This window comes from Pelodiscus sinensis, chromosome 6, assembly GCF_052426305.1.
Source record: "Pelodiscus sinensis isolate ZL-2025 chromosome 6, ASM5242630v1, whole genome shotgun sequence".
Lineage (NCBI taxonomy): Eukaryota > Metazoa > Chordata > Testudines > Trionychidae > Pelodiscus > Pelodiscus sinensis.
Window position 1 is genome coordinate 45,000,021 of NC_143057.1, and position 14,774 is coordinate 45,014,794.

General features: G+C 40.6%; 1 protein-coding gene across 2 annotated transcripts; it reads right to left on the minus strand.

Moving 5' to 3' along the window:
- Positions 1 to 744: 744 nt before the first annotated feature.
- Positions 745 to 14,277, minus strand: LOC142829859 (protein FAM240C-like). Of its 2 annotated transcripts, none has more exons than XM_089779269.1 (3): positions 14,120 to 14,277; positions 5,268 to 5,428; positions 745 to 2,200 (listed from the first exon to the last, which is right to left on the minus strand). In XM_089779269.1, the coding sequence occupies exons 2-3, from the start codon at positions 5,411 to 5,413 to the stop codon at positions 2,068 to 2,070; spliced, it is 279 nt and encodes a 92-aa protein (XP_089635395.1). In that variant the 5' UTR covers positions 5,414 to 5,428; positions 14,120 to 14,277; the 3' UTR covers positions 745 to 2,067. The 2 variants fall into 2 exon arrangements, with proteins under 2 accessions (XP_089635395.1, XP_089635396.1); XM_089779270.1 differs by having other exon boundaries at positions 5,268 to 5,416; positions 14,120 to 14,271.
- Between the last annotated feature and the right edge of the window lie 497 nt (positions 14,278 to 14,774).

Sequence of the window (14,774 nt, forward strand, 5' to 3'; positions counted from 1 at the left end):
ATGAGACTCCTCAGCTGTGTAGCCAATATGATGCTATCTGCTTGCAGTAGCCCACTCAAAGATCCAAATAGAAACTCAAGTGCTCAGAGCCATCATATGGGTCTCCAGTACTTTCTGGAGAGTGCTGAATTCCTAAACCAATGCCTGTATTACCCTCATTCATTTAGACTTTTCATCTGTATCACATCATGTTACTATTAACTTATTAAGCAACCAGATATCATTCCATAAAGCTACTGTGTACATTAGAAATATTTTCATTAAGAAATTTAACAGAAGATAATCAGCTGACCTAATGTAAACACAAAAAGCCTGATTCTCTCCTCTAACCAAATACAAGTTGTAAATCATCCCTATCAATACCAGTACCACTGCACCATTATAAAAATGGTGTGTGAGAACAGACAGGTCCAAGGAGTATAGCAAAGGAAGCCTGTTCTCATAAATTGTCAGACTTCACCATCTACAGACATTCATAGTATTTAGGTGAAGGGTGGCTGGTATTTGTGTGTGTGTGTGTGTGTGTGTGTGTGTGTATTTGTATTTGCAGGTTCAAATCCTATTTAATTTGCCATTTAAGAGGAAAGTCATCGTAAATTGATGGAGATGAAGACAGTATGAATGCATATAGAATACAATAGCAAACTCTTAGGCATACAGTCTAAATCAAAACACAGAACTAAGTGCCTAATAATTTACATAGGTAATAAATAAGCACACAAGGAAGAGTCTTGTAGTGCGAAAGCAGAAGCAGCTACACCTTTATTATAACTCAGCATAGTAATGATTTTCAAGACAATTTTCTGCTGAAAATCATGCAGTCACAATACATGTTGGGGGCCCTTTTCTTTGTGGGATCCATTATCTCCGTAGAAAATCTGGTACAAGTCACTACAAGAGCTAGTCAATTTTTTTTTGATATTTCTGAATTTCAAGGTGTCCATTTTCCATGGAATGGAAATTCCAGGTTTTGACCAGCTGTAGTCACTACTTTACTATAAATGGTATAATTTATATTCCATTAGCTCTGATGTAAATGACTACACAGGATGCAAGATTAAGGAGAATAAGGCTTAGCTTTGCTAGAGAAATAACTATTTGCACTTGTGCAGTTTTCTATCAAGTGGCAATCAATATAGTGAATTGAAATGATGAATAGATTATGCACAAGAGGTAATCCAAAAATTGCCAAAGTGGCTACAAAAATATTCTTATACATCATTAATCCATTTTCCACTCCATTTCATCTAGCCTGTTGTTGTTTTTTTTAAGGAAATGCAACAAGTATTTAGGTTTTCTCAGACTGACCAGTGATACATTGAGCAGCATGAATATTGTGGTAAATTACATTGTTGCCTCTGATGACTTTTAATTTCTTTACTGTCCTGCCCAGACATTCCTGACTCTAATTCATATCACCTCACTAACCTTCTTCCTATCTAACCCACTCCAATGCCAAAATATTTTATTCCCTTGACTTAAAAATGAAGATCTGGGAAAATCACTGTATGTTGACCAAAAATACTCATTCATTTTTCCTGATATTTTTTGGCTACTTCTAACCTGCTGACCACAGTAATGCTTGTCTCACTTCACAGGTAGCTCATCAAGGCAGGCAGGACAGCATGTATCTACATTAAGTCAGGCAACTATGATTGATCTCTGTAAGTGGAAATGTGAAAACCGCTCAGGCCCCCAGCTATCTGACTATATTAAAGTGATTAAATAAGTGATCTTCTTGCCTAGATGTATGTTGTTGTCACTTCAAAATGAAAAGCTAAGTCCTACTGAATCAAAATAATGTATAGAGTAGGACTGATGATACTTGGTTCTCGTCTTTTTCAAAGCCTTGTCTTTAGCAAATGTACTATAGACTTGCACCTTCACTGTGATAATCATTGAAATTCCACAGGGTTTTACTATTAACTACAGTAGCATTTGTAGCAAGCTGGGCTCTTGAAATGGTGGATCTGATTCTGATCTCTTACCACTTTAGTGGTTGGAATGAGTTGTGGTTAACATGAGACCAGGATCAGGCCCAATGCTTCTGATCTTCCATCAGCAACTTTATGCAGCTGTTTTATCTATTGGCTGAAATGTTTCAATTGATAAAAGGGACGTCTGTCCTTCCTGTTCTCCACAGGGCTTTTGTAGCATTTTTATTCGGCCTTCTAGCCTCTGGGTCCATTCACGTCGGAGCCTGGGAACAAGGAACAAACACTCTTATCAGTAAGCACCAAGCCAAATTTTTCAAATGTATCTATATCTTTTTAGTAATATCAAAGCTTTTTCCTCCTCTCTTGCATCACAAAGACACTTGCTTTAGATTTATTTACCACAAGCATCTCTTTGGGTTTCTAAAGTAGGAACATAGAATATGGTGACGGCACTAATGGTATCATCCAACATTGGATGAATTCCTGGATTCCTAATGAGTCAAACAACTGCTGATGTACTCTCATTAGTAGTAAAGGTTCTTCCTTCTCTAGGTCGTTCTTAAGGTCACACACAAATACTCCTTCTGTTCTTTCTGTTAAAGTCACATGATATGCAAATGTAAAGCTGCAATGAGAAAACGTGATTTACCATGCTGCACTGGAGAAGAAATAAGAACTCTCGGAAAGGCATACAAGTCATTCTGTAATTGTGATGTTACTTTGTGTCCCTAACCTTTAAACAAAATCAAATCCTTTTCTTCATTGTCATCATTATATGTATATAACGAAGGGAACTGATGTCATGAGAGAGAGAAGCCACATAGCTTTAAGGTATAGTATAGGGAAGGGAATGTCACTAGGACCACTGCAAAGTTATCCGTTGCCATTGTAGTTTTCCAAATGGGTATCAAACACTTCCCAAAGATAATACTATGGGATCAAATGGCACATGATGAAGCTAAAGATAGCACTGGATATTTTTGGCAAATTACATTTGATGTATCAATAAGAACAGCAGCTGGCTATTTTATTTCAGAACTACCCAGTGGTAAAGGTTGTGGATGTTTTACACAGTTACTTGAGTTAATTTGGTTTCCAATTTTGACTGCAAATGATGGTTTAACCTTTTCAGTTTAATCTGTCCTACACTGACATTGGCATTCTCCAGTGAGCATATTCAGGTTTGCAGAAATCAGTGTAACTAGTTGAAAACATTTGTCATTTAATGCACGGTATTTTCCCTGCTGTTGCTTGTTAACTAGTGTCCCAGGGAACACAGAGAGAACACTCATTTTCCCTTAAATCTGCTGGTGCTTCCAGGTATCAGTTATGCTTGGCAGCAACTGTACACATTTTGTAATGTCAATGTATGTAGCCTCCTGAAGCTGCCTTTGTGTGGATTAAGTTTGTGACCAGCTCAAGCACTGGTCAAAGTGATTTTGAATGGGATCTGCTCAGTTCTACTCTGATACAGCCAGAATTGCTCAGCAAATAAAATATCATCTTTGTGCACCTTATTCTTGATACAAAAATAACTTTTTAAAAAACCCCAATGAAGAAGAGAGAAACGGTGCCATTCGCTCAGACATAACATGACTTGGGGTAGCTCTGGGAGCTGTTTCATTCTGCATGGTTTCCTTTGTATGGAACTATCACCCTGTAGATCTTTAGGCACTTGAAGGATGTTGAATGTCTAACTGCTTATAAAAAGCTTCTCACTTTGCCAGCAACCTGATTATCTAACATTGGGAGAATGATCTAGTAGTTAAGAAAAGGACATTGGGAGCAAAGGTCCTGAGTTTCTATACTTCTAGTATTGCCACTTGCTTGATACATAGACTTAAATAAATGATGTGATCTCTGGGTGCCTCCGTTTCCACATCTGTTAAGTGGGGATAATTCTACCTCCCTGGGATACTGTGAGGGTTCATAAATATTCAGTGCTATGAGATATGAGAGATGCTATAGAAGCAGCATTTCCTGTAAGCTGAACACTTGGGTGGGCCCCCCGGGGAGATTCAAATGCTGCCCAGCTCATTAGAAGAGTGCCCACAGCCTCCCACAGCCAGCAGTCTATGTTTCTACTGGTGGTGCACACATATCTGCCAATGGGATGGGAAAAATAGGGCAATTGGCCTGGGCCTGATGATTCTAAAGGGCCTAGGTCTCTTGGCTCCTGCCACTGCTACTGCAGCAGCAACAGTACCCAGAGCCCGGACCTTTAAATTGCCACCGGATTTCTGGGTGGCTTTTCCCAGGCAACTCTCAGGGGGTAGGTGGAGTGCAGTGCCCTGGCCCTGCCCCTTGTGCCAGAGGCCCTGCCCCTTCTGGAAACATGGAGTGGCCCTCCCCACCTTTCCCAGGGACCCACCATGGCTATCAGCTCCTCTGGGTGCACATCTGTATCTCCCTTGGTACGGTAGTGTCCAACATGCTAGCCACTAGCCAAATGTAGCCAGTTGGCTGTTTGAGTGTGGCTAGTTTGCAATTGCAGTAACCACTACAGTGGCTACTACTTCAGAACTGGTTGGACACCACAGCCTTGGTACACATAACAAAAATATTCCATACATGGATGGAGAAAGTTTGAGGGAACATTGTATAACATTTGAGGGAACATTGTTTAAATTATTTCTCTAGTTATTAATGGATGGTTTGTCTATCCCAGTGATTCTCAACCTGTGTGTTGGGACCACAAGGTCAGTCATGACCATATTTTAATAGGGTCGGCAGATTTTTGACTGCTTGGGGCTGAGACCAGAGATAAAGTCATAGCCTGAGCCCCACCCTTTGGGGTTGAAGTCCAAGGACCTCAACCCTGGGCCATAGGGCTCAGGTTATAGGTCTCCAGCATAGGGCTGTCGTGTTTTTGTTCCCCCCTCTCCCGTACCTGGGGAAGTGGGGCTCAGGCTTTGGTTCCCCCCTCCTGGGGTCATGTGGTAATTTTTGTTGTCAGAAGGAGATTGCAGGATAATGAACTTTGAGGACCCTGGGACTCTGTCCCTTTAATTTAACTATTTTCATTTACTCATTGTCACAGCTCCAGGTAGAAATCTCAATATTTCCTGGCTGTCACAATTTAATATATTAATATTATATTATTTATGTGGTCATGCTACAAAGCATGTGAAGAATGACCCACGTGGCTCAAGAGTGAGGGGCATCTGAATTTCCATTTCGGAGAGCCATGGAAATGTGGAAGGAAAAATGCCACAGAGCTGGCAGAAGACTTGTGTGCTGTGAATAAAGCAACTGAGTTATGGGGTGCCTTAGTAAGAATCATGTGGAAATATCACCATGCTGCTGTACAAAAGAAAAAATGCAACTCACTTCTTCAGGGCACTTTTGCTTAATCTAGAGTCTTCACCTTGTTGTTCCTGAGTGTGTTTTTCAATGATTTTTTCCCAAAAGTTTTTCAATCCTTTTGCATCATGGCCGAAGATCTCTGGGCGCCTGAAGCTGAAAGTTTTACTCATTGTCTGAAAAGTAAACTAGAGATCAGAAGCCCTTTTTAATAAAACTTCAAAACTGATGCATACACCACATTACAAAGACTTTGGATGCTTTTTTATAAAATGCAATAAAACAGTAGTCTAATCAGAAAAGAATTGGTAACCGGAATTGGTTATTCTGTCTAGAAGTAAAATATCAGACAGTGAAATATGCTGAGGAGTAATTATTCCTATGACATACCTATATTTTTGGTACAGAATAATGAGTAGCTGTGTGAATAGTCTTCCAAGGGGCATTGTAGAAGCCCTACCGTTTGAGACACTTAAAATGGCACTGAACAATCTATTAAAAAATGTTCTGCATGAAACAATGCTGTCCTGATCACAGGCTAGGCTATAGAAAGTGGAAAGACCCATATATACATTCTTTGTCTTCTGTGGTTCTACAAGAGATCACAGGTGGTGGTGATCTTTAGGGAATGTGTTACTTTTAAATAATTTCTATTACTGTTCCAAATAAAATTAAGCACAAAATACACTGGAGATTTATACATTTAAAATTTGAAGCACGCAGTGCGTGAAGCCTTAGGGAGCTTATGTCCTTGTTCTTTCATTTATCAAAATGTCAGCTTAAATACAGTTCGAAACTGAGCTTGGTAAAATAGAGAGATGAGCTTATAGGAAAAGGGCAGAAGGCAGGGAGATTTCTCCTTGTTAAATGTATAATATTCAAACTCTGGTGGGTATGAAAATTCTGAACATGTCTGGGGTACCTACTGATATCACCAAATGCTTTTAGAGTTATCAGGCCTTAAAGATACTTTAAAAAGTTAAGCTCAGTCAGTTGCTTATTCCCAAAAGAAATGAACTGAAAAACTGCACCCTGCATTATATGGTCTCATTAGCACGTAACGCTTCTGCCTGCTGCTTCGAGCACGAAACAGAATCCCCCATATCATCCTTCTTTAATAACCTCTGGTTCTCTCACAGAATCAAGTGCATGAGATGAAAGGGAGAGAAAAATATGCTCCTGGGTTACTTATAGCACTTTGATTAAAGTGCACCTTGGTTGCTATCTGCTGCTGCAGTCCCTTTGCTCACATCAACCATTTTACCTGAACTCTGCTGGCTGCAGTGGTTGTTGCCCAGGTTTCCACAATGGGGTTGATAATCCCCTACTGCCTCAGAGGCCCTTGTTGGTATGGTGCCACAATGGGTGGCTGCTTTAAGAGGACATCAATCTTTATAAAGCTCCTCCTTTGAAAATCTAATACATTTTCTAATAAACTAGAGCAGGTGAGCCTGAGCAGTGTAGTTACTGGACAACCTCTGAAGCATGCCATGCTGCCACAAGTAGATCAACAAAGCAGGAAGGAACAATCAGATGTGGTATAAGTCAGTGAAAGGGGCAAGTATAAGTCCTTGCTATATAATGTAGCATTTTAGTGCTACATTATATTTAAAAGGACTTCAAACCTATGATCTGAGGAGTGACATTTGCTACTGGCTGTATTTTCAGAGAAAAAAAAGAATTCCATCATAATGAATAGTTTGGTCAAACTCTATGCTCTGTCCATATAAAGAGGCTGGCAAACTAGTACAACTAAAAACCAGCTTTTAGATGCATTTTTGAGACATCTAGATGCCCAAGGATGATGTTGTCTCATTGCAGGAAGATGGGCAGTGAGCATGTACTATATATAACATAATAGATGACTAGATGGAATATCAGACCAGTCTGGCTGCTGTGTGTGGTATTCTCTAGTCTAGTGTCTGGACCTGATGGTAGTGGAGCAAGCAAATATTTTCCTTTAGGTCAAGAGGTAGATGTCTGCAGTTTCATCTCAGAAGGACCTCAGATCTTTCCCTGCTGTGAAACCTTGAATGAGTGTCCTTGATCTGACACAGAAGGATGAATAGGAAGCTGCTTCATTATAAACAACGAGGGGCAGATAATCTGTTAGCACCTTTTGTCTATATTTATAGTGTTTTATCAATAATAATAGATGTAATTTAAATAATAATTTTTCTCACTGAGGTACCATCACAATAGTATTACTGCTCTTCAGCTTGTGGCCTCATCTTACATAACAAATGTACATCAATACATCACTGAAACATGTGTTTCCCCGTCTGTTGTGCTATAGTAATATGTGTGTGTATGTAATGTGTGCCGCATCATGTAGAAGCTAGAAATATGTTCCCCAGCATCATGAGTGACTGATTGAATATGATTATATTATTCATCATTACTCCTTAGCAGAGTGGCTCATTACACTAAAAGACTCTTCCAGCAGTGGCAGCACCTACTTAACTCTTCAGATAATTAGGCTGTTTCCACAGATGTCAACTATGAGTTCCTGACAAACTATCTGAGCTGCTCTGCCCTCCACAGGCAATTCTTCTTTGACTCGTGTTTGATTCTGCCATAACTTACTGGTGTTCATTTGAATTTTTAAAAAACCTTAGAAATGTTTCATGATGTATTAGTGAGGGATTTCTTTGTGCTCTACTCTCCTGCTCAACTTTTCCACAAACAGTTAACAATTTTGGAGGCTTTCCTTCTAGAGTGTCCAAATTTGAGGCACCATGTGTTGTCATGCTGGGTCCCCAACATAAATAGGTTGTCTCCTTCTGAAAACGTTAATCCATCATGATTCCGATGTGGGATTCTGAGCCTGTCTGAAACAAGTAGATAGTGAATTTGTGAGAAGCCAGTGCCAATATGAGTGGTTATCCCACATAGCATTGCTGGGGAGTCATTGATTTATAGATCCTATGTCAGGGGAGGGCAAGAGGCTGCAAGTGGGCTGTATCCGGCCCACCAAACCACCAGATTTGGCTTGCAGCCGCCTCGCCAGAACTCTTAGGCAGAGAACAGCTCGTGCTTCAAAAAGCCAGATACTCTTCTCTCTGGATGGCTGGGGCGGGAGGAGGGAGATTTCTCATACTGTTCCCTGCCCCCACCAGCAAAATATCTCTGCTTCCATGGGTCAATTTTAGTTTCCTGCTAATAGGAGCTGAGAATTTTAGCTGGGAGCAGGGGCAGTGTGGGAAGCCTTCTCCCTCCATCCGTCCCCCTCATGCCTGGAGTGGAGCCATGTGCAGCAGTAAGCAGACAGTCTGCCTCAGGTTTCTGCAGGTAAGCACCTCCCAGCCAGCACCTGCCTCTGGCACTTGACCCTCTCTGACTACCTGTCTCGGGCCACCACCCAAACCCTCTGTACCCCTTTCCCCTCTTCTCCTAGGTCACAACTCCCTGCACACCCTCCTACACTCTTTTACACTTTTACTTTCGAAAGCAGATATGCAAATTCCCACAGGCCAGAATCCTCTCCTTGGCACCCATACCCCCTCCCTGACCCTGTACCCCATTTTCCTGCCTCAGGTCACCACCCAAACCCTTTGCAGACCCTTTACCCAGGTCACAACTCCTTCCCAGAACTTGCACCCCCTCTTAGAACCCCTCCCAGAGGCCAAAATCCTCTCTTGCACGCATACCTCCTACTGGACCATGCACCCCAAACCCCTCCCCCAGATCACAGCCCCCTCCTTCACACAAACTCTCTCAGCCCCCTCAGCCCCTCCTGCACCCCTGTCTCAAGGCCTCTCCAGTCCCTGTCTCAAGTTTCCTTCTGAAACCAATATCCATACCAGACTGCACATCCCCTCCACAGAAGTGCGGCCTTCAACCACTTGCCAAAATCTTGGGGTACCCGCCTTTAAAAATGATTGCCCCCTCCTGTCCCAGGTAGATATATGCAATGTGACATCACACGGTATTAACCATTAAGCATTTCTAATGCTGTTGCAACACTGACAGGTGAAACTGAACCTAAGGCTGTGGAGCAAACTCCTTCTTTCTCTTGGTAATTCCTGGTCTACTCTAGGGGATAAGTACGAATTAAAATACACAACTTCAGCTATGTTAATTGCATAGCTGAAGTATCTTAAATCAAATTTTGTCACCATCCATGCTGCAGGAAGTCAAAGGGAGCATGCTTTCTCTTTGGCTTCCCTTACTTTTGTAGAAGCAGGACTACCAGCATTGACAGGAGTGCTCCTCTCAGTTTGAATTAGTGTGTCTTCACTAGACTTGCTAATTCGAACCCTGGAAGATCGACTGCAGCTGCTTCAATCTTATCTGTAGTGTAGACATGGTCTAAGTGCTCTAGGGCTTGTCTAGACTACGCCGAAGTTCTGAAAGAGAATATGCAAATTCTGTGGGAATTTGCATACCTTCTTCTGATCTCACTTTTGACCCCCCCCCTTTTTTCAAAAAGCCATGTATACCTCATTTTCTGAGGAAGAGCGGCTTTTTGAAAAAGGTGGGGTTGCTGGAAAAAAACCCTTCTCAACTACTTTTACTTTCGAAAGCAGATATGCAAATTCCCATAGAATTTGCATATCCTCTTTTGGCACTTCAGCGTAGTCTAGATGAGCCCTAGGTGCCACTAGATGGGAGAGTGCATCACACCCATTAGGTATGTGGATTACACTGTGCAATCTGAAAGCACCCTTTCTGTGGGATTGGTATCAGGACACCAATGTTCAGAAGAATTGGTTGGTGTCACATTCAGTATAATAGCCCAGATAGGAATGATCTTTCTGAAAACCCACATTCTTTAGTGTTCCATCATTAACCTTTTACCATTGGTTTCCTAGTTCCTAAATACATATCCTCTTAGGTAACTAGAATTCTATGAAATTGGCAATACAATTTCAAATTGCACTGTACAGAAAAAGTTTGATAATATGTATATTCTGCCTAACGACCTCTGGCTACCTCAGTGTCCAGATGGCACCAAGGTAATTAAATAATCTCTTAAGTCAAATTGCCTTTCTAGGGCCCAATCCTCCTCTCGCTGCTGTTAATGAACAGTAACTCAATTGAAGTCAGCTATAATTCAAATTCGTTATGGGCCACAGGGCCAGTTCTACCATGAGGCGAACTGAGGCAGCTGCCTCAGATGCCAGACTATGGTGGAGGGGTGGGGTGGGGGGCCGCCACTAGGACCCAGAGTGTAGAAAATTGTGTCTGCTGCTGGTACATATGTATTCTCTCTGCTGTAGATGCACAGAGATGGTGGAGTGCTGTGCTGGAGGAAGGAGGGCACAAGAGATCTTTCAAAGTTTCGGCCCAAGCAAGGGGGCATAGGGGTGTCATTTGAGCTCCCCGCCTCAGGTGCCAAAATGTTGTGGGCCGGCCCTGATGGGCCAAATCTACTTGTTTAGACATTGGGACTTTTGCCCGAGCAAGAAGAGAGCAAGGAATCCAGGAAACAACTTGTCTTCCTTTCCCCCAAATTCATTTTTGATGATCCCCTATGTCCACTGCACATTTCAAGGAGTAATGTTAAACAGAGAAATGTAAAAAAAAAACAAAAAAACAGGAATAATATTTTTGGCTGCTAAATGTTAATCTGACATGCTTTCCCCAGTAAAGAGACAACTGTAAAAAGCATTACTGCAATATAGCAACCTAAAAGAGCTGAAGATAATATAACAGTAATACTACCATGGACCCATAGAACTTTCACTGGGGGGCTTGGGATGGATGTGAGTGATAGGGTTGGACTGAAATTTCATAGGATGAGCTTTCTGAAATATATTCCCCTGCAGAAGATATGTGAGACCACTAGCCTGTGTTACCCTTGTGGCAGAAAGAGTCCATTATTTATATCTCCTTCTAAACATGAAATAGGTTGGCTTTAATAGTATCTTCCTAAGCTTGCTCTCTTCTGTTTTAAAAGATAAGAATAAATATTTATGTATGAGGTGTATAATACTAAATGCATCACTGAGGTTTAATAGTGGGTTATTTTTCATGTGGGTTAGGTAGGTAAAACACCATTTTAATTATTACACATAGTCCAAATTGTGATTTTGCTGAAAAAGTTCACTTTCTACATTTGACTCTGCACCTCAACTGTTAGAAAGATGCTAAAAGACTGAGAGAGTTTTTACAGTTGCAGGTTATTTACAATAACTAATCTATTTATGTATTCCTTTCTTGATTATTTATAGTGAATATTCATGCAGAATAAGATTTCAGTACATTGGCAAGGATAACATCAATCACTGTAAAAGAATAACCTCTTAACTATTCAGTCAAATTATAAGTCACTGCATTGTGCAGTGCAGTGGAATGTATTGCTGTCCTGTCAGATGTACAAATCACACTTGAGAAATGCAAGCATGAAATCTGTGAAGATAGTGTCTCTGCATCCCTGTACCAGTCTTGTCTCTTGCAGTCTAGGAAAATCACTCTGTGGGAGATTGATAGGTTTTTCACTTGTGGAAGCTTTGTGGTTTCTGTTTGGAAACTGATTTGATTCCTGCTGGAAGTTGGTCTGCAGGTAGTTTTTGTACCACCACCACAACATTGGCGTAGAAACTGAGCAGGGCAACATCTTAGACAGTAGAGCTTATTAGATTTACCTGGTATTATGTGGGTCCTTCAGGGCAGGGGTGCGGGGGTGCAGAAGCCAGGGAAGGAGTTTGGGGATGCGAGGAGCCCAGGGCAGGAGGCTGGGAGTGTGAGGGGTGCGGTGTTTGGTCCCGTCCCCAGCACAAGTCAGGACTGAGCTGGGCTACCCAGTGGGGCCTCCTATAGACAGGGGCTGCTTCGTGGCAGAGCCCCCATTCCACCCCACCCCCCTCCCACCGCTGCCTTTATCAGAGGGGTTAGGGGTGAAGAGGAGTTCAGGAAAGGGGGTGGGATGCAGAAGTCAAGGCAGGGGATTGGTAGGTATGGGGGGGGGCTCAGGAAAAGGGGTAGGACTGAGGGCAGGGATGAGAATGCTGGTGGTTGCTCCCACATGCTTACTGCTCCTGTGTCATTGAAATCATGACTATAACTGTCCTTGCTATCACAGTCCTCCCTTTCCATTTGACGAAAAACAATCACATTCCGCACACATCCCATTGTCCTGACACAAGAAAACCTTGCTTTAAGTTATAAGAGGAAGCTGCATACCAAAATTGAACAGTTGATCTCAATCTCTCTCTCAATGATCTAGGCTAGAGTTAAATATCTGTTGCTTTTAGCTCACAGAGAAGCCTACGGGAATTTTGTAATCATATAAATTACGGTAGAAAAAACAATGTAGGTTTTGTGAGAAAAATGCAAATATTCCCTGGGTCATAATGTACTATAAAGTCATTGCAACACAAAGTGAATTTAGGTTAAATTAATTTAAAGTAATATTTTTGGTTCCATTCTATATCTCTCTGAAGTTCTCTCCCTACCATTTAGTAGGAGTTCTTGAGCAAATGGATACACAGACGAATGCTCAAAGTCTGTCAAATATACAATAGATTCCTGTAAATTTGGTCTTGCAGGCAGAAGCTACTTCAGAAAGGTGTTAATTGTTATATAAATTCACTTCTGCAGGCCCTAGCACTACTATTTTGTGGGGTAAGTTTGGATTACTGCAACTTTCCTCATTCCACTTTGTCACCGTGTGTGTGTTTTGGTCAAAACAGAGGAAAATATTTTATTAACATTTTATCAATTTTTCTCTGGGTTATTCATACAAATGTAATTTTTGAATGCTTCTTGTTAACTCCCCCAGAACTGAAACATGGATGATATCTGCTAATTATTAATATAAGAAGCTTCGCATAACACTTTGCTTTTATTAAGAAACACTTTAATGAATTCAATACAGCTGGTGCAGGGAGGAGTATAATTTGTGGAAAAAAAATTCTTCTAAATTTTCCATTTGTTTCCCATTGAAACACTGTTGATGAGGAGGGATAAAAACAATCATATACTCATTGAGCAAGAGAGGGAAGTGAGCAGAGGAGAATCCCATCCAAATGGAACAATTTTTTTTTAAAATTAAGATCTTTGTTTCCAAAATGTGTGTTGAAAACAAAACAAAAATTTTGGTCAAACTGAAAATATTCCCACAATATTTTATTACTGTTTTAAAAGCATTTTCATTTTGAAAAGAGGCTTAGTTAGAAAATTTTCAACCAGCTTGACTGTCTAACCAATTTGATTGCACATTCAGCATAAACATTTAGGATCTCTTATTTTGTTAGGAATGTCCTAAGCACCTACCACCTCACTGAAGATGATAGATGGCTATTATCTTCAATAGACTTTGTATAGGAGGGAGTCCTCAAGCCATATCATCCCCTTGATCTCTTTTATCTTTATCAAGCACTAATTAGTCTTCTAGGGTTAGTGACATCAAGTGATATTCGTTTGCCTAAATAGAGCTTTCTACAGCACTGTAGAGATGTTAAAACAGTATGCTGAATGTACTTTTTATAAACTTTTAAACATAAGTGGTCTACAATGTGTTTTAGATGGCTTGGATGCATCTTTAGATTAAAAGTGTCTTTTTACAAATCTATAAGGTTCCAGACTTTCTTTCATGAGTAATTACATAAATTCTCATATCAACACACAGATATATTATATGATAAAGCAAAATAAAAATAAATGAAACTCATACAAGTGAGAAACAGGAGAGTACATTCTATGATTTTATCAATTAAGTAGAGTCTAGTTATTTTCCAATAAAACATAAAATAATTTAAGAAATCAAACCTAGAAAAGGAAAAAAATAATATTAAAATTCTCGGTATCTAAAAAGGCAAAAGGTACTTGTTCATATATTTACTTGTGTAATCAATAAATAATCAAACTAGGAAGAAAAAATCATATTGTACTCAATAAAAAATAATGTAATTTATCACATCATCAAAGCTTACTTTTATAATACAGTAGCTGCTTCTTCTGCCAAAACATGAATTCTCTTGTAGGATTATTGAGTACTGTCAATTTTAACCTGTAGGTTCCTCTTTTGTATAAGACTCACTGTGGGCAGTGGGAGTAGCCACTCACCCGTCACTCATTTTTATTTGAGGCTGGTGACATGAGCTATTTTGAATCGGTTCAGTAGTGTGTGTGGAGGGAGGGGGCAGAACTCAGTCTCGTTTTATGAAGTCTGTGACATATGAACTGAAATGCCCAAACAGCTACTGAGCACCAACCCTGAATTTGAGCTGCACTATAATTTCTGGCAGGTGCCACTGATGTCATAACTTGGCTTAGGGAAACAGTAATCTGCACTTGTCAAAGAATAACTGGAACATGACTTCCATGTGACTTGCAAGTATTCAGTGATGTTCCCTCCAGTGAAACAGAGAGATCTGAGCAGTGCCCATTGTATAACACAGCTTGTTTCAGGATTGTGTTACTGAGTGACTGACAGAAATATTTTTTTCTCTTTTGAACTCCTGCTCTGTAGGAACATCTGGTAGGTTAGATGACAGGACTCCAGCTAAGCTGTTAATGCTGTGAATAGCACAGGAATCTGAACTCAAATGGAGGGCACTGGATTCACAGTCTATAGGAATGCATGAC

Excerpts from the sequence above, each read along its gene's own strand:
- LOC142829859 (XM_089779269.1), bottom strand. The coding sequence starts at position 5,413 with ATGAGTAAAACTTTCAGCTTCAGGCGCCCAGAGATCTTCGGCCATGAT. Across the intron at positions 2,201-5,267 it reads AGCAAAAGTGCCCTGAAGAA|GCTCCGACGTGAATGGACCC; the intron begins GTGAGTTGCATT and ends CCTTGTTCCCAG.